Source organism: Chroicocephalus ridibundus, chromosome 2, assembly GCF_963924245.1.
Source record: "Chroicocephalus ridibundus chromosome 2, bChrRid1.1, whole genome shotgun sequence".
NCBI classification, from domain to species: Eukaryota; Metazoa; Chordata; class Aves; order Charadriiformes; family Laridae; genus Chroicocephalus; species Chroicocephalus ridibundus.
Window position 1 is genome coordinate 145,448,996 of NC_086285.1, and position 19,459 is coordinate 145,468,454.

Sequence of the window (19,459 nt, forward strand, 5' to 3'; positions counted from 1 at the left end):
AACTGGATTCCTCCTTTTCCTCCTCTCCTTGGAGAGAGAGGTAGGGGAGAACATCCGTTGTTCTCATTGGCTAATCTGGCCAAACCATGACATTTCAGAAGCCCGATTGCATTTGAGTGGTAGAAAATACATAAATTTCATTCAGATAGCCAGTCTAAGTTAGACTATGATATCTCTGTCCACCTACAAATCATGTAAAGGTGAGCAAATACTTGAATATTATAAAACAGAACCAAATGGCAGTAAAACGTAGTTAATCCTTATATCTTTTCCTTCCATTTTGTTGAATCTTTAAATTTACGGAACTCATTTATAGTGCAAGACAGATTAGTGTAAGAAACATACTGTAGGGGTAGCATGTTAGATGTTATCCTCTGCTGCTCTGGTTCTCATGTTTCAGATCACTCTCTTCTACAGCTCATTAACTGCTTAGCGGTTCACATTAGGTTCTTTTCTTGTATGTTTTCAGATTCTTATAGTAGTTTTAAAACTAAGATTTTTCCCTTTACGGGAGTAGTAATTCTGAGAGATGTTTCTTATTGAGTCATATATCTAGTGGTGGAGATGTTAAATTTTTTTTCTGACGTGGAATTTGGCTCAGTTGTACTTGGAGATACTTAGATGATATGAAAAAGCCTAAGGAACCATATAGCTGATTACTATTGCCTCTGAAATTTGGAAGAATTGCACAGAAATTTGGAGTATGAGGTGGTATCTTGTACAGAAAAATGAAAAATTCTCCTGCTTGGAGTGTGTAATTTTAGATGGGTTAAAGACATGACAGTTTTGTTAGGCTTTTTTTTCTGTCTTAACAGAAAATTAATACTTGCCTCGAATCAAAAGACAGCATTGAAATTTAACATGTGGAATGTTAAGTACTACAGAGTATCTTGCTTTGGAATGGGTATTTGAGGAGCCAGTTTGGGAGGCTCTCCTAAAACTCTGAGATCCCGTAAACTCCGGTGGCTTGGAGTTGCAGGACCCTTGGCATCCACCATTTCCTACCATGGACAGCGCTTCACCTCTGACAGTTCCTTGGTGTTTGGTGCTTTGGGTCTCACCTCTGAACAACAGGAGTCAAAGGCTTGCCAAAGAATTAGATTATTGTATTGCCTTCAGTGAGTTTTAGGATTTTGGTTCCTCAAGTTTGTTTCTGTCGGTGTTATCTGTGGACCTCACAGAAAGGTGCAGTCTTAGTGAAAGGCTGGAGGTCTGCTTATTGTAATGCTGACATCTGATGAAGTTAAAACATTCCAAAAGATGTGTTTCCACATATCCAGATGCAACATGTGCATTGAAAATTGGTTGCGTGTCATCTTTTATGAATATATTGTGGTCCTGAATAATTAGTGTGCTCATATGAATTGTACCTATTGTATTTGCAGTACCATAGTAAATTATTACATCTGCTGCCTTCTTATGTTCCTATTTGATAGATTCTATAGGTGTACTTTGTGCTTCTGTGAAACTGTAGGGCACCTGTCACCTCCTTCGTTGTCATCACATTCCTTCTACTGCATAGTGTATGTTGGTAGTAAAGTCTAATGATTCAGAGAGCATTAGTGAAATCCTACCTTACTGAATGGACTGTAAGTTACTTTCCATGTGTCAAAGTTCTCTAAATACAGTTGGGTTTGATTTTTTTTTTTAATGCACAAATAATGTTTAATAGAGAGTTCCTATGTGGTAAACAGCCTCCATGAGGAGCAGAGGCCTTACAGGAGGAGATTTTATTCTCTGTGGCACAGGATATGGCTTTGCTAAGCTTTAATTTGCACATCCTGGATTTTAGTAAGGTGTTGAGTCATCTATTTTGATTTGTTTCAGTCTTTGGAGGATATAGGTATCATACTACTGATGGTAACTTGTTGGAAGACCTGTTTGTCCTTTACCTCTGCTGTGTTCTGAGAGATGGTGCTATACAGAGCTTAGCTGAAAAAGTAGCTTTGGTAATAGTGGAGCACTGCTAAACTTAAGATGTTTATAGGTGACCAGTCTGATGATATCAATTCTGTGGAATCAACAGACCACTTTTTGGACTATAATACTACAATACTTTGGAGGGTTGGATCTGAAACTGCATTTGTAGCTCTTACTGCACAGTGCAGCTTGCTGAGTTCTGGAGAATTTGGAAAAAGCATACGTGTGGATTTTGTGCTGCACCTCAGGAGAGAATTTACCCCTATGGATTTTCTAGTAAAAATGACTAAAAAGTCACTGCCTCATAGAGTACCAGAGTTTTAGTGGCAAAGATGGTCATAGTGTTATGTTTAAAAATTACAGGAATAAGAAGCAACCCCCACCTGTTTTCTCCCACCTGTATTTAAAACATCCCCCCCTTTTTTTAAAAAAAATGTATTATACATGAACTTGCTGATGTTTGTTAGTTTTTTTTGAATAGTAAGAATTACAATTTAAATTAATTTTTTAAAAAGATTGATCCTCACTCATGAGAAACTGATTTTAGTATATTTGAAGCAAAACTAAATTAGAAAGCTGGTACCTGTATGGTACTTCTAACAATATACTGCACCACTAGTTTGGAAATGTCTTTGCAGAAATGTGAAACAGTTTTAATCAAATCTGTGACCCCTATTTCAGTTGGAAGCTATAATTCTGCTCACTCTTCTTATGCATTCAGGCAAAAAGACACACAGGTGAAAATGTTGTTGCACTTTTCCTGAATACTGCTGGAAGCTATCAGTAGAACTTGCTTTTCAATTTTTCTGCTATGATGCTGGATTTGTAATTTTTTTTTTGTTGTTCACAGCAGGAAAATGGAAATTAGATTGACTTTGAAAGACCTTTGAAAGCCAAATATTGAAAAACTTTGGACCTGAGGGGGGGTCAGCTTCACTTTCTTCAATGAATTAGTAGCTTGTTTTAAAATCATAATTAAATTACTGATTATGATTTTGTAGTTGTTAGTTACATAGTCTGCAAAATATTTCTACGCTGAACTTAAGCAACTAAATGCTTTTTGCTGGCTTCTAGTTATATACAGGCCAGTTTACACCACTGTAGTGATGTAGATGACTCTCTTACGCTCCTTAATTATTGAAATAATACATATGGCTTCCTAAATCCATATAACCTAACAATATGTTACCATTTTCAAAAGTCAGTGAGAAAATTCTTAAAAACAAGTTATTCCATGTATTTTTCAGTATTTTTTTTAGATTAATAGGCTAAAAAGGTGAACTTAGATTATGTTAGAAATGTAACAGTACTAAGCTGTCAGAATTTTCACTTTCCCTGCACTTCTGGATTTTCTGTTTCTGAACTGTGTTCTGAAACGTTTTCTAGATTTTGTTTTAATACAATTACAATCCTATTAAGGTGGCAGGAGATGTTTAAATGCTATTTCTGTCTTCCTGGAACTAGCTTTGATCAAAGGGTGACGTATGCTCAACAATAGTATAAAATGAAGCAGGCTGAGTTATGATAAGAAATGTGATATGTATTTTACAATTAAGACTTTAATATTGAAATACTTTTAAAACATAGAAATGTACCTGATCAGAATAAAAATATTCTGCTAATGGTAGCTGAAAGCATGTTTTGCATTTAATAAGAGGTAGTTGAAGGCTTTGAATGCTGGAAAAGGAAAAACATCTTATGTCAACTGTGTAAATTTGCAGTTGTGGAACTCAAGAAAGTTGCTTATGTAATGGTAAAACGTTCCATATATTGGAAGGTGAAATGTAATATTTGAGTGTGAAAACGATGAATAGCTAGAAAAAGCAGAGTAGAATGGAAGTAGAAGTGTGAGTCTACTTCTACTGATCTCACAATGTTTTGATGTTCACTTTCAGTTTTATTTGAATTCAAATCGTTGATATCAATGTGTCTTATTTAATTCAAGTTTCAGAAACTACTCTTGAAGCCTGTGGACTTAAACCTGTATCATTACTGTCTTTTTTTCAGTATAGTTACCAAACTAGACCTCTATAGCATACATTAAATATATTTTTAGATAGAAAGTGAGTAATGATATAAATTTTAAAACATAGAAATTTTAAGGCTTATTTTTTTTCCAGCACAAATGAGTTAGCTCCATAGTTACATGCAGTCTACGTAAGAGGCATGAATATGGGTAGTATTTGATTTCTTTACCATATTGGTAAAATATGAGTGTTTACTGCATACTGGGAATTCACAGACGAGTTCATTTTTCCAATCGTATTATGTCTGAAAAAATTTAAATGGATTTCTTCCCAAAGGCTTCAGTGCAGGTGCTTACTATTTGGGTTGTTGACAGAAATTGATTTTGTTATACCTCACAGGGGTCTTGCTGAGCATGATGTGGATATATTAGCTTTTAGAATGAAAAGAAGTACTAGGCATATTAATGCTTAGTTAACTTTTAAAAAAACTAGGTGAGGGGGCACATAGGTGTAATATGTGCATACTTGAAAAGTAACCTAGCAACTGGTGTTCACTTTTCCAAACCTATTTCTAAATAACTTTCAAGTAAAAAAGTCACTGCCATTAAAATTCTTTGTCTACAATAATCCAGAGTCTTCTGTTTTCTTAATTAGTTGGAAAGTTGATTCTTGCCACCAAAAATTAATCTTTTGCACTATATTACATTTCTAGTGTTTACAGGCTTTTTTCCTATAGCTTATTGCATTTCCAGAATGCAGATTGACTTAACTGCACTGAATGTTAGAGTGTCCCATGATTTTTTAGATAAATGAAGGACAATGATACTTGGTTTGTTTTAATTTTGATTTTAAAAAAGAATACGAGTTGGAAATAATGACTTCAGTAATAAATGAATTTGGCATCATGTCTTCCGTAACTCATAAGTATTTATTTTGTTTTATAGGTTATGTTCAGAGTTTGATTAGGCGTGTTGTGAACAATGTCAACATTGTGATCAACAATCTCATATTAAAATATGTGGAGGATGATATTGTTCTCTCAGTCAATATCACTTCTGCAGAATGCTATACAGTGGATGAGTTTTGGGATCGAGCTTTTATGGACATCTCTGGTGAGTAGATATTTTTTTTTCATTTTAGGTATCACAGTGGAGGCACTCTTAAATTCATAAAGAAATTCACAAGTCTAATAAGAATGGCTCTTTATGTTGGAAGTGAGATACTTTCTGCCTGGTTTCATTTCTTACCAGGTTTTCCCCTCTTCATTTTGAAGAGCCAACTATAATAATATAGATTGATTCTTAACACACACTTGTATGATCACAGATAATTATATAACATGTTTTGAAGTCCCCTCTGCTCATACTTGCCATCCTTCTGTGACTGCATTTCACTTTTTCCTCGCTGCTGTCAGTGAGTGCTTGGGCAATCTATTTCTATTTTTGTGAATGAGCAGTAGCATCGTAAGTTGTTCCGTTGCGGTTGTTTGTGATGATCTTAATATTCTGAACAAGCTGGCTAGAGAGTTAGTAAAACACGCTGTGCTGTAGTGAGCATAGCACACCAGTTGCATGACATGCTCCATCTTGCTTCACGTTTTCAGGAAAAAAGCACCCAAATTTTGATTTTTATCTTGGTCTTCAGTATCTGAATGTCTTGGTCTTTGAATTACCAATGTTCATCTATAAGTCTAGGTGTTCTTACTGACATCTGGTAGAGGTGGAATCTGGGTGCAGTATTTTAAGATCACACAGAAGATCTCTGGTGGAACAGGAAATTTAATTAATGGATTCCTGACCGCTGGACCCATTTCTTTGTTCTGGCTAAAATTATTACAAACTAATATAACAAAATTACAAAATACATTTCATGTTAAGATCACTATAATAGCTCTTGTTTGCTTTGGAAGATTCAAAAGAAAACTGGGGGAAAATATGCAAGGTTCTTTTTAGGAAAATAATGAGAATAATATTTATTGGTCTTAAGCTTGCACATGGAGCAGTAGTCTTATTTTATAAATAGATCTAAGGTACAGTAAAGGGATGCAAATTTGAATTGGATGTAACTTATTTGCCCTCACTTTTAAAGTATTCAGCTGAAAAAGTCTGTAATGTGTTAAATTATTCTCTAGTCAGAAAAGCAAGTACTTTAATGATTTAAATAATGACCACGCAACTATCTTATGTTGTTTTCTTCTAGTTAAGAACATGTATGCATACCTTGTTTTTCTTATGCAATGTATTTTTTTTTTAACCTATCTACTTCTTTTAAAAGCCACCGATCTGGTACTGAGAAAGATGATCAACTTTTCTGACTGCACAGTCTGTCTCGATAAGAGAAATGCTAGTGGTAAAATTGAATTTTACCAGGAACCTCTGCTGTACAAATGTTCGTTCAAGACTCGTCTGCATTTTACTTATGATAACCTCAACTCCAAAATGCCATCTATTATTAAAGTAGGTATCGAAAATAATTTTTTTTGCTGTTAATTTGTGAAGTTTTGAGGTTTTTCAAAATATACTTTGAAATTTAAAGTAAAATGAAAAGTTAATTCGCTTGGCTTTTGCTAATGAGATTTTTTGATTGTGTTTTGTTCAAATGATGCAATTACTCTATGTACAGTAAGAGCATGTAAGTAATGTTTTCTAATCTTTTCTGGTTTTCCTGAATTTTTAAAAAAGAAAAAAAAGGAAAAAAAATGTCTGCAGGTAATCTGTTAAATAAAAAAATACTGTATGCTTTAAAGTGCCTCCAATAAGATGGAAAGAATTTTTTACTTATGTTATTCTTTCAAGTGTAGCTCAAACTCTAATAAATAACAAGAAACGTTGGTGTATTAGCACTATTTAGTGAACCATGTGAAATGGATTAGCAAGCCAAGCCCAGTTCCTAGTGAGCAGGGGTGCAGTATTACTTGTGGTCACCTGGCACTGACCAAAGGTGACATCTTTACATTTTGCAGTGCAGAAGCAAAATACTGAGTTGATAGAGAGATCAAACTGCCTTTCTCTTTTTTTTTTGTTGTTGTTTTTTCCCCTGCTCTGAGTCATCATACGTGTAAGCTTAGTCTTCCCTTCCTCTCTCAACAAATAGCAGTGGTGCCCATTTAATTAATTGAGAACTGTTTTAAATTGAGACACAGACTTTATAGCAGGCTTTTCCCAAGTTTTAATAAAAAACAATCTTCAGGTGCATGCACTGCAAAATAGTCAATTTTGAGATAAATTTTGATGGACATTTCTCAAGAATATAATTCAGAAGTTTCACTCTTTCAGTTAGGATACTGCATTTGTTTGATGTGATTCAGGAAGTCCTAAGCTGTTGTGAACCTAAGGTTAGGAGTTAATAATCATAGAATCATAGGGTTGGAAGGGACCTCTGGAGATCATGTAGTCCAACCCCCCTGCCAGAGCAGGGTCACCCAGAGCAGGTGGCACAGGAACGTGTCCAGGCAGGTTTTGAATGTCTCCAGAGTTGGAGACTCCACCACCTCTCTGGGCAGCCTGTTCCAGGGCTCTGCCACCCTCAGGGTAAAGAAGTTCCTCCTCATGTTTAGATGGCACTCCCTATGTTCAAGTTTGTGCCCATTACCTCTTGTCCTGTCCCCGGGCACCACTGAAAAGAGCCTGGCCCCATCCTCCTGACACCCACCCTTTAAGTATTTATAAGTGTTGATAAGGTCCCCCCTCAGCCGTCTTTTTTCCAGACTGAAGAGACCCAAATCCCTCAGTCTTTCTTCATAAGAGAGGGATTCCAGTCCCCTAATCATCTTGGTAGCCCTTTGCTGCACCCTCTCCAGCAGTTCCCTGTCCCTCTTGAACCGGGGAGCCCAGAACTGGACACAGCACTCCAGGTGCGGCCTCACCAGGGCAGAGTAGAGGGGGAGGATGACCTCCCTCGACCTGCTGGCCACACTCTTCTTGATGCACCCCAGGATGCCATTGGCCTTCTTGGCCACAAGGGCACATTGCTGGCTCATGGTCAACTTGTTGTCCACCAGGACTCCCAGGTCTCTTTCCACAGAGCTGCTCTCCAGCAGGTCAGCCCCCAACCTGTGCTGGTGCATGGGGTTATTCCTCCCCAGGTGCAGCACCCTACACTTGCCCCTGTTGAATTTCGTAAGGTTCCTCTCTGCCCAACTCTCCAGCCTGTCCAGGTCTCTGTGTATGGTGGCACAGCCTTCCAGTGTGTCAGCCACCGCCCCCCCCCCAGCTTTGTGTCATTGGCAAACTTGCTGAGGGTGCACTCCATCCCCTCATCCAGTCCAATTTGTCAAATGCCTGTGTTTTCTTCTGTGTGCTGTGCAGCTGTATGCCTTTGATTACCTTGAGAAATTTGGAGATTTGTGGATATGTTGAGTATTTACCCAGATAAGAATTGCCACAAAATGCTGGATACTTGCACACAAATGTCTGGTAGCATGTATGTTTGCAGAAATTTCACAATTCTTGCAATTTGCTTATTTTGAGTTTTATAAACAAAAATTTATATATTCAGTGATATTGCAACTTCTAAACATGTGCGTTATAACTTCAGGATCTATATGAAGTCCAGTGATAATAAGGAATCATTATATGACTCTCTGTAGTTTACCAGTGATGGTCTTCATGTTCTGTGGTGACAGTATGATTCTGCATATAGACAGTAAATCTTAGTGTTAAAAAGCCCAAGTTTTAAGTTAGCCAAATAGTTCTGTAAATTTTGAGGAAGTAATCTCTACCTAGCTGAAGCTAATATGCCAAGTTTTAATGCAGAGCAAAAGTTTATGGCCAAATTACAAGTCTCCAACAGCATGCTTTAATGGAAATGCTGACACAATCTTCTATATAATTTAAAATGTTACTGTTGTAAAAATGGAGATTACTTCTATATTATTACTTAGAATTTTTAGTGGATACTGGGCTAAAATAAAACATGGATTAGAATGTACTGAGGTGGTAATAATTTAATAAAATTTGTATTAAATTTTTCTGGTTATCTTTGTTGGTGGCCATTCATCACCCCTGCCCTTTTTTAAGGCACATTCAGTTTGTTCAAAGATGTCTTTTATTTTTTTTCTGTATACTCTGATTTTTTTTTTGTTATGTTGCACATAGTTTACTTCTCTTTGTCTCGTTTTCTTTTTTAATTTGTTTCTTATTTTTTTCTCATTTTTTTTGTTGCATCTTTAAACATAAAATACTGTTTATGAAGATGTTCAGAAATGTGCTCAATTAAATGAAAACATTTAGCTATATGGTTCTGGATTAATATTTGAGTTGTTAATTGTTTTCTATGATCCAAAGAATAATGATCCGAATGTAACAATGTTTTTAATCTTTAATCTTTTCTAGTATTTCACTACCATACTATTATGCAAGGATTAGATCTACAAATCTGACCCTCACAAATTTTACATTTGATAACTTTCTGATTTGTTGTATGCATGGAGATTGTGTGCTGTGGATCATCAGAATGCGGTTATTTAAAAAGATTATCTTTAAAATATTAGCTATTTGATAGACTTAGCTGTATCTTCTTACATTTGAATTAAAAGGAGCTGTTATCAGTAAACATAACTTCTTCATTAGCGGAATTATTGTAAGGATGATTAAAGCTTTTAAAAAGTGTGTGCTGCAAATGAAATTCCTGTAGCTTCAGTGTGTCTGAAGGGTAAATTACTGAATGCCAGCAATTTTTCTGCTGGTGTCTTGTTTCCCAGCTAGAGACAAAAGCCAGCAGCATTCAGTCTTTTTCTCCAGATCTATGAAGATCTTTGTAACAAAAACTTTGATTTCTGTGTTGTTCACTTGGTGAAGCACATCTGTTTTTTAGTCTTGAGTGAAAGTTTCCAAGACTTCCACATTTGTAATAGCATCTGCTCTTTTGGTTTCTCTGCAGAGAATATTTTTATAACCTGTGTAATTTTGACTACGTCTATTGAAAAGTTTTGGCCAAACTAATCTTAATGAGTTCAACTGAAGTCGACTCTCCTCAAAGGAGGACAGTTCTGTAGTACTTGGATGTGTATTTGTACGCTTTTAAATTGGGAATGCTAGGCTCCTATTTTCAATTTTAGAATGAAAATAGTATATGTGGGGAGAGGTGGCAAAACACATGTAAAATGATTAGAGTTTTAAGGTTTTCGTTGCTTTTCTTGTTGAAATCATCATGGGATGAGACAACGGTGAGACAGATGAGATGATTTGCACTGGGAATGTCAGTCCGGCCTCCCCCTATTTGGAGCAGCGCTGACATTTGTCTGACCTGCCAGTTATCTAAGTCAACTCTCTATGTTGACTGAAAGGTAACTGGACAAGAAGAAATAAATAGTTTTCTGCTGCTTTTAGTGAGATGAGTCAACTTAACTGAGGGGCAGGCGAGTTCCGCTGGCAATGTAAGAGCCAGGATCATGGTGGGAGGGTAGTACCATACAAGAAGTCCAAGAGTGTGTAACATAATTTCAATTAGGCCACTGCATAATTATGTTCATTGCTTACAGGGCTACGTGGTATTCCTGTCCTCTACTATGACATATGCCCCTTGTGTGACTTTTAAAAAGGCTTCTGGCAAAATAATCTTTTTTCTTCCAAATCTTAAGACAGTTATTCGCTCCTTATCCTTCCTGTTGTTCATCTGCACAGAAAAGATTTATTATTGACAACTTCTTATTAACTAGCTGTGAAAAATTGATATTGAAGTTTTAATTTCCAAAATGTATCTTAGGATTTTACATGCTGTTTTCCTTCAGAGAATTGTAAATAATAGCAGAATTCCAATACCTAAAATCTTGCCTATAGTCTACATAAATGGCTGATACTATGTTGTCATTTATTCTGTATAACTAAGGCTGTGGCTTTATTAATAAATTTACTGTATAAATTTATTAGTGAAGTATTATTGGTATATTAGCATATTTTTATACGAATATTTATTTACTACTCTATTTTTACCTGTCCATGGATGTACAGTACTGTTTACAAAGTCATTTTTAATGTTTCTTGAATTGGATTGCATTAAGGCCAATGCTGATGTGTAGTTACTTTCCACTTCCATTATTTTCACCCACAGCATTTAGAAACTGTACCTGAAGTTAGGAATATGTCTAATGTTAGAAACAGTAATTTTATTACAATAATTTTGTTTTGTGCAGCTGTTATTTTAATGAAAGATAGCTTTCTTATCAAGTCTGGTTTTGTCTTTATAGTATGATCACATAAAAATATCCTGAAGTGTTGAATAAATACTAAAATATTAAAGGAAGGATAAATATTCGTCCTAGTAATTACAGTCTTTGTGAAGCTTTTCTCATTTAGAGAAAACTGCTTAATTGCAAATTTGAACTGAAATATCCAGAGGAGCTGGTTTTCTGCACTTCAATTGGAATGAGTCCTTTCCCCACCCCGTGACTTGTCCACTTGCAACAATGTTGGGAGTAGAAAATAATCAAAATGAAGAACCTTGTGTATTAAAATGAATATATCTAGGTTTTCTTTAGCATGTTTATGCTAAACACGTTTTTACGAAACTCTATAATGAAAATAAAAGGTTAATGAGATGCACTTGTGACTATGTTTTAGGAATTTCTTCAGCAACAATTATAAAAAAAAATATGTTTTTTAAAATAGCTATGCGATATATATTACAGTTGACTTCTTAACCTGAAGATCTCGTGTGTAGCAACCCAAAGAGTGTATGTTTTTTGACAGTCATTGTTTGTAGTCCTTTGCCTGGTGTTGTTTTGAAGCTTTTGTTTTCAGAAATGCAAATGCATGTACAAAATGAATATGAAGTTGTATCGTTTAAAAGTTGGCTTTAATGATGACAGAGCTTTGTTATTACTTGCTTTTGTTCTCTTTTATGTTATAGGTTCACACATTAGTTGAAAGTTTGAAACTTTCAATCTCTGATCAGCAGCTTCCTATGTTTATACGTATAATGCAACTTGGAATTGCTCTTTATTATGGAGAAATAGGCAACTTCAAAGACGGGGAAAGCGAAGATTTGATTTGCCACACTAAAGATATGTTGGGAAATATCACGGGTAAATACAATTTTTACTTTTTAGAAAGAAATGTTAAAAACATTAATTTCCATTATTTTTACAAATATAAATGGCCAAGGCTAATCATTGCAAAGTATTTCGGCAGTCTGCAGTTCATTGGAGAGGCAGTTCATTGTGCTGGGTAAGTATGCAGTGCTCTAACATCCTTTTCATGTTATGTTCTGAAAAGCGTTCTGATAGTCTTGACTAAACTGAGGTTAAACTTTATGTAAAAGGACCTTTTTAGGAGTTGTGACACAGGAGGGTACTTTGGATTTATTCATCACTATGTGGTGCAACAAGGCACCTGTCCTTATGCAACTTTGGCTTTTTTATTTAGCTCAAATGTGGCTGCTGCCAGTTTAAGTGATGTGTTTTTCCATCTTTCTTTGAAACTTGTTACTGGCAATAGATATATCCGCATTTGTTCTAAATAGCGAAGCATTAATTTGCACTGTGTTTTCAGTAGTTCTGTCCTTTTACGTTGTCTGGTCTTCTCTGCTTTTTATTTTCATATAGCATGTATTCTCTCTTCTACATGATCTTTCGTAGTAACTTGCTGTGACGTGATCTTTTGAGGAGCACTGCGCTGATTGAGGGGTGAATTCTCTTTACCTTTGTATGATGGCTTCCCATCTGCTGCTTCCCAAATATTGCTAGGGTTACAACAGTGATGCGTTTTGAGCTGTAAATCTTTCACTCCAGCCTCAATTTTATGTGGCTTTTCTAGGAGCTACCAACTTTGCTACTGTATCATTCTTTTTTTTCTAGTTGCATCATGTCATATATTTGAGTGTTGAGGTCTTATGTTAGGTGAATTGTTAGGAATTTGCAGCAACATAAGAAATGCGTATAGGTGCTTAGTTTATATTAAAATCTAAGGGAAATAAAATATCTAAGTAGACATTAGAACTTAAATACTCTTCTGTTCATTCACTTCTATATAAAATATAAACACAGAGTCAAGTAGTCATATTGACTCACATCATGCTGTCTTTTTTAGTAATTTAATCGGGAATGTCATGATCTTGAACATCCGAACTTGAATCTGAAGTTCATGTAATGTATCAGGCACTAAATAAAAGAGAAGAGGGAGGATGGACTGTCATTCTGAATTCTGAATTTTCTTGGTTTTATGCTTTTGTAGAGCAGAAGTTAATTTACTTGTCAAAACAGGGAAATTATTTAGAGATTTGTGTGTTAATTTTAATCTCTTCAAGACATAAGTTTTGGATATCTTTCCAAGGTTGAATTTAGATCTAGGGGAGTAGGAAGAGATATTTACCATACAGCCAAGAGTATGATAACATCTAGAAAATTCTTGGAATTATATGTGAAGGTGATGCAGCACTCTTAGGCTATGCTTATGTTTATAGTATTAACAACAGTTTGAAACTTTGTGTAAACTACTAAATTAATTCATTTTGTTCTGTTTAAGAGGTATGCAACTTCAATTTACATAAAAAGTTTATAATTTTTTTGACCTTGTGTTTTTGTCTTCTCTGATTTCAGAGAAATAAATACATTATTGGAAAAATGACAGCAGTGGAAATTTCTTTGCCAAAATATAGCCTTCAGCGTTGGTTGGCACAGATAACCGTTTCACTGTCTTGCCAGATGTAGAGTTTTCTGTCATGCTGCTGCTATGTGGAACTGAGCAAATAAATAAGAAGTCTGTAAATAGGTCTCTTGTATTTTCTCTAATGCTCAAGTAGTTTTCTGTACTAGGAACTATTTGCCTTACAAGAAATGTGGAGTTTGTTACACAAGACGTGATTAGAAGTACTTAATTAATATTCTGAAAATATTAATTTTCTCCTGAGACTTAAAAAGCATACAGTTTTTAGAAAAATCATTGGTGTGCATTTTAAGATCTCCTTAAGATCTCCATCTAACCAATGTTTTAATTGTATGACTTGCAGGAGAAAGGGTGAAGAACTTTTCTATGAAGGGTTGTATTATCCTTGCTTTCAGAAAGGCGGTTGTCTTTGTACCATGAGTATCTTTCAGTCCCATCAAAGTTCACCCAGATTTGGCCAAGTTTTCATGCCATAGAGTTATGATATATTTAGAGTTGTTTGAGCTTTGTAGCTGGATTCCTGGAGCTGCTGAGGTGAGCAGGACCATTTTAATATAGGAAAGACATTGAAAGGATAGAGAAATCATGTAAGACAGTATGAGAATAGCTGGGACCTGGTAGACCTTTTCATCTGAAACTCACTGCCTAAGGATTGGAGACAAAGATTAGCTTGAGTAACAAGACGACTGGGATGAACAGTTGTAACTATGGAAGGGGATGGAAGTTGGATAGGAGAGGTATGTGGGTTTTGTTTGTTTGGCTGCTTTTGGTTAAGATGTGAGATGGGTGGTGAAATATAGTTTAAGCGAAGATTAAGGTTAAAGCAAAAGGCATCTGTCTACAAGTCCTCAGTCTTTTCTGCACCTGGACTGCAATTTGAGATTATGTCCAAATATGAGTAAAATCTTAAGCGATATGTCTCTTGCCGTCCTTATTTCTAATGTATGTCCTCAGGAAGGTTGAACTGCAATTGCTGTCTGTAAATATCATTTGCGTTTTTTTTTTTTTTTGAACAACGGAGTATCTCTTACTAGTTTTTCATAAAATAGCTATCTAAAAAATAAATAGTATCATGTAACTTCACACTGATCTATGCAAGAGTTGTCAAACTGTTCAGAAATTAGACTAAGGTTGCAATGACAAGAACCTACCAAGGAGGAAAACTCTGATTTCCTGTGCAATTTTTTTGTTCAACTATGCCGTGCTCAAACATTGTCATTGTATTTAATTATATCATCATATTTATTTGACAGAACTATCTCCTTCAGAATGCAAAAGAGATGGTAGTTATTGGGTGGCCAAGCCAGAGCCGTAGAAACAGTTCTGGAAGTCCATTTCTGTCTTCACTGCAAAGTATTTTGCCACATACAGGCTAACCCTGCCACCAACTGTTTCTTCATACCATTTATGCTTGTTTCCTGTGGAGTTTAGTATATGTGTGGGCATATGTACACACACGTGTGCACATGCATGTACACACACACAAATAAAACTTTTAAATAGCTCATGTTTTTTTTCCTCTCATTCAGTGTAGTTAAGCGGGAGTGCCAAACTGACATTAACCAGGTTACCCATACTATCAGTTTGTGAGTTTACTTTTTACTTTTTTGTTCTTCTAGCTTCATATTTTATCTGTGTCTGAGTAGGAAAAAAACCAAACCCACTTTATTAGCACTTCATGATGCATTTGTCATCCAAATTTCCAACCACAGATTTGAACTTTTCTGAGGAAACTTCGAAGGTGCTACTATTTTCAGAAAAAAATATGTAATCAAGTGCAATAATAAATGGCATTTATTATCTGCTGAGCTACATTAGCCACACTTTTTTTTCCCCAAGAGTAACGCTTCATGAAATCTAAGACTAATTCCACTGGAATTGTGCCTAAATTCTTTACAGTTTCATAATGTACAGGCCTTCTTTATAAATTATATTTTTATAACTCTTTGAAAGGGTTCTGAAGATTCATTAAGCAGTTTAACCCAGTATTTATTAGTAAGCAGTCCCCACCCCTTCAGTTTAAAGAATTTACTGGGTTCAGTTATTACTAATTCTTAGTCTTTAGTATGGAACTTATTTTTATTATGTCATTGTTGACATAATAAAATCAGTCACCTATCCAGTCTAAGACTGTTCCAGCAGCGGTTTGTTTGTTCCTGTATACTCAAATGTAAGACTTGCACAAATGTAGATTTGGCATCAGGGTTGCCTATGCCATGAACATATTTTGCTGCCCGAGCAAAATCTGCTCCAATTCTGTTAAGCTGAAAGCATTCAAAATACACAGGTAAAATTACAGGTGAGAAATACAGGTGGAAATTTGCTTTAGTTGATATGTAAACTCACTTAAAACCGCATGCATACTGGACCATGCTCTTGCTCAGGGCTGGACAGGGCTTTTGCTTCTGAGGGATTGAAGGCTGCCTGAATTGTGGGCTTGGATGTCTGTACTGGTATCGCGAAGGAGAAAATTGATGTATTTCAGTGCAGAGAGACACTGAAGTGAGAAGGGTTTGGACAAGAGCCTATGGCAAAACCATCAGTTGTAGTTGTGGTGGGCTGGGACTTGAGAACAGGCTTTTGGTTCGTGGTGGAAAAAATTGACCAATGTAACTAGAAATGAAAATTATTTAGGCATGAAAGAAGACAAGGAAACCAGGAGGCAAGAGAAAGCTGGAATTTAATTGGATGGGGTTGCTGAGGTTGATCTAAGGCTGAAATACTAGAACTGGTTAAGTAAAAAATGACCTGAGGGGTTTGAAGAACAGAAAAAGCACTCAAGCAGAGCAAGTCTAGCTCTCGCTGGGCAAAGAAATACAAACAGTGGACTAGAAATGAAAAGTCACATGGCTGAGGGAGAGTGCAGGGCATGGGGGCACAGACAGCGGAGATGGGTCCGCATGACCCATCGTGCAGGAGATGCTGAGCAAGAAGCTTGGGTCAGATGATAGAAGCTGGAATCATGAGCAGTATGAGCTACTGAGCTTCTGAGAGTGGTTTTAACAGTTCCTGGTGCTACCTCCTCTGAATGATTGTCATGAGATTCTGTATTATGAAAGTGTTTTGTTTTTTACTTTTTCATGAAATTAAATCCATGGCAGATGTAATTCCAGCATAGGAAGCATGTTTGCCAGGTGTAAAATAGCAATATTTTTGGAACAGTACCATTCCATCCCAAAGGAGCATTGTGAAATTTTCTAATATTTGTAAAGAACACTGACTCTGTCGTGATCTTTACTCTCAAAAAACTGAGGGAAAATAAAGAAGGCCTTTGTGAATGTGAGTAGCTAACACTCTTACAACACTAAACAGAATAAAACGTTGCATGGATACTATGAAACCCAAATTTTTAATGGGCTGAAGTTCTCCTTATTGAAAACTTGCAGGTAAGAACACTAGCGTGGGGAATTTTTTGGGATACAAATGGAACAAAAAGCAGCTCAAGAGAATGAGTTAAATAATTGCCAGCTTTGGGCTGAATATGAGATTTGAGTTGACTGAGAAAACCAGATGCAAATAATTTGTGACACAAGAAATTCTATGTGAGCTTTAGATGTTGGAGAAGGAATTGATTCTGCAATATTCTATTGGGATAAAAATGGGAGAACTGAAATAGATTTATCTATCCATACTTGACTGAGGAGAAGTGGCTGTGCACTGTGTTAAAGAGCTTGGGTAGAGGTGAGCTATCCCTAAACAGTGGAGAAAATGATCCCCAGTTTGACTGAAATGATGTCAGGAAAAAAGGTTGTATGTGCCAAATCACACTTTCCTGTGTATTTTTCTTGTCCCTGCACTTTTGTCTGTCGTCTTTTGAGGGTTAAAGGGGTGGAGATATACATATGATCTTTGTACTGGAGAACATAATACTGTTTCACTTCTTCAAATTTTTATGTGTTTTGTTGGGTAAATGATCTGTGCAGTAAACCCCACATTTGGTTGGGGTTTTTTTGTGGTTTTTTTTTTCCCCCCCTCCAGTCATCTAGCTCCATTATTGGAGCTTCTTCCGTGCTTATATACTTTGGTATCCTCCCAAGGAACAGTAGGTAGACTTGCAAGTTGTATTTCAACAGACTAAAGACGCAGTGTAGACAAACACCTGTGAAACAGGGCTTGTGGGGTCAGTGCATTGTGCACCTGTCTAACGGCCAGTGACACTGAGTAATGGTGTTGTAGGCATCTCTAATAGGCATTGTAACTGGTTGCTGAGATCCTGTGTGCTGAGGATGGGTATCAAGCTCATTGTATGGAGATGGCCAGATGTCGTTAATTTGGAATAAATGTTTAGGCACGTAGAATTGCTTACATCTGTTAACATCAGTTAGATGAGCAGCAGTTAAAATAAGTAGCAAATTTAAAAAAGAAAAGAGGGAAAATTAAATCTTCCCAAATTTTCTTAAAGTTTCTAAATTGGGAGGATTAAATTTGTTTATATTAAATATTTTTATTGGTTCATGCACTATAACCTTTTTGTGGAGACCTAGATTTTTATGAATGCCTTTTAAACATCTATTTTGTTGTCTTGCCATTTTCTTCTTTTCTTGAAAAACATTAATACTCCTTTTATAGTAGAGACCCCCCCCAATATGATTGAATCTTTGAAAGGTGAGTCACAGGTTGGCCTTCTGTATTTTTTCTTATTACATAAAAGCTTAAATATGAGCCATGTTTTCCTGCTGCTGATTTGGAAGTAGTTTAAGGTAGATGGCAGAATGAAAGCAATTTTTTTTTTAACACTTCTAGTGAGCAAAGTATATTTCCAGTTGATCTGCTTGAACTTGTATGCAAGATATGAAGTAAAAATACTTTTTTTGATTGGATTGTCAGACAACTAACACCTTCCTCTCCCTATTGGGTATCTGCACTTACATGTCACTTTGAGATTAATTGTCCTGTGATATGTACCTCAACCCATAGGCACTTGTGCTTTTGTTGGGATGTTTCATATTATTTAGTCTCCTTTGCCATTAAAATAGAAAATAGATCCCCTACCTCTTGTCCTGGTTCTGGTGTTCTAAAATCACTGCCACTTGTTTTGTAGCTCACCCTTAACTAACTTGTACGTTTGCTCCTCATTTTATTGAGATTGGGATATTGATAAATAACTGGAATTTTAAAATAATTGATTAGCAACCCAGGTAATACCATAGGGAGCACTTTAGAATAATTATTGGTGTTATTTCAGCGCTTCAGAATTGTTGTGGCATTATTCTTTATTTGGAGTTTTCTTAACAAATTTGGAAGGTGATTCATTCTCTCCCTCCTTATCCATCAGTTCTTCACTAGGGTAGTGTTTCAATTTACAGTGAGACAAGATGGGAAGACTAGGAGTAGAAACTTCGGGAAGTTTGTTTAACAGGTGGAGGTACGTACCATGAAAAAGCAGATTCTCCAGAGTTGAATCTGAAGCTTTTGTATGTTCTAGTCACATTCCATATCCAGTGGACCGTGCAATTCCAGCACTAAAAGGGAGCTATGATTTCTTCTCTTGTTTTACGTTTGTCTGTAAGGTGGGAAGATATTCTGCTCTAGTAGGATCCAGAGGTTTGAGTTTAAGGAAGATGCTGTTCTCAATGCAGAAATAAGAAGAAACCCTCAAGTCTTACTATTTTGCAGTACTGGTTCCTGGCTACTTGAGTCACTGTAGTGATAAGTATGATACCTCTTAAATGTGTAAAAGTACTGCCACCTGAGTGTGCGATTTTGTGATGTTGTATTTGGGCTACAATTATGATGGCATCAGATTTTCAACTAGAAAGGCTTGGGGATACATTTGCTTTTAAAAGGAGATGGGGAATACCTTTCAGACTAGAGTTCGGTAACATAGGATTTAAGTTTCTGCTGATGCTGGTATAATTTCCAGTTATGCGCAACCTCCTTCATCAATATTGCTGTGCTAGTGTAATGCATGTGTAATAGATCGTGAGCCACTGTTTTTTAATATGTAGTGTGAAGTAAAACTAGTTAAAC

General features: G+C 36.1%; 1 protein-coding gene across 3 annotated transcripts in view; it reads left to right on the top strand.

Annotated features, from left to right (window-relative positions):
• VPS13B (vacuolar protein sorting 13 homolog B) overlaps window positions 1-19,459 on the top strand; it is a 479,360-nt gene that overhangs the window by 45,271 nt on the left and 414,630 nt on the right. For 2 of the 3 annotated variants that reach the window (XM_063327260.1, XM_063327261.1), the window contains exons 5-7: window positions 4,832-4,999; window positions 6,087-6,343; window positions 11,736-11,910. In XM_063327260.1, coding sequence (XP_063183330.1) covers window positions 4,832-4,999; window positions 6,087-6,343; window positions 11,736-11,910 — 600 coding nt within the window. The remainder of the gene's footprint in view (window positions 1-4,831; window positions 5,000-6,086; window positions 6,344-11,735; window positions 11,911-19,459) is intronic. The other variant, XM_063327262.1, reaches the window with a different exon arrangement.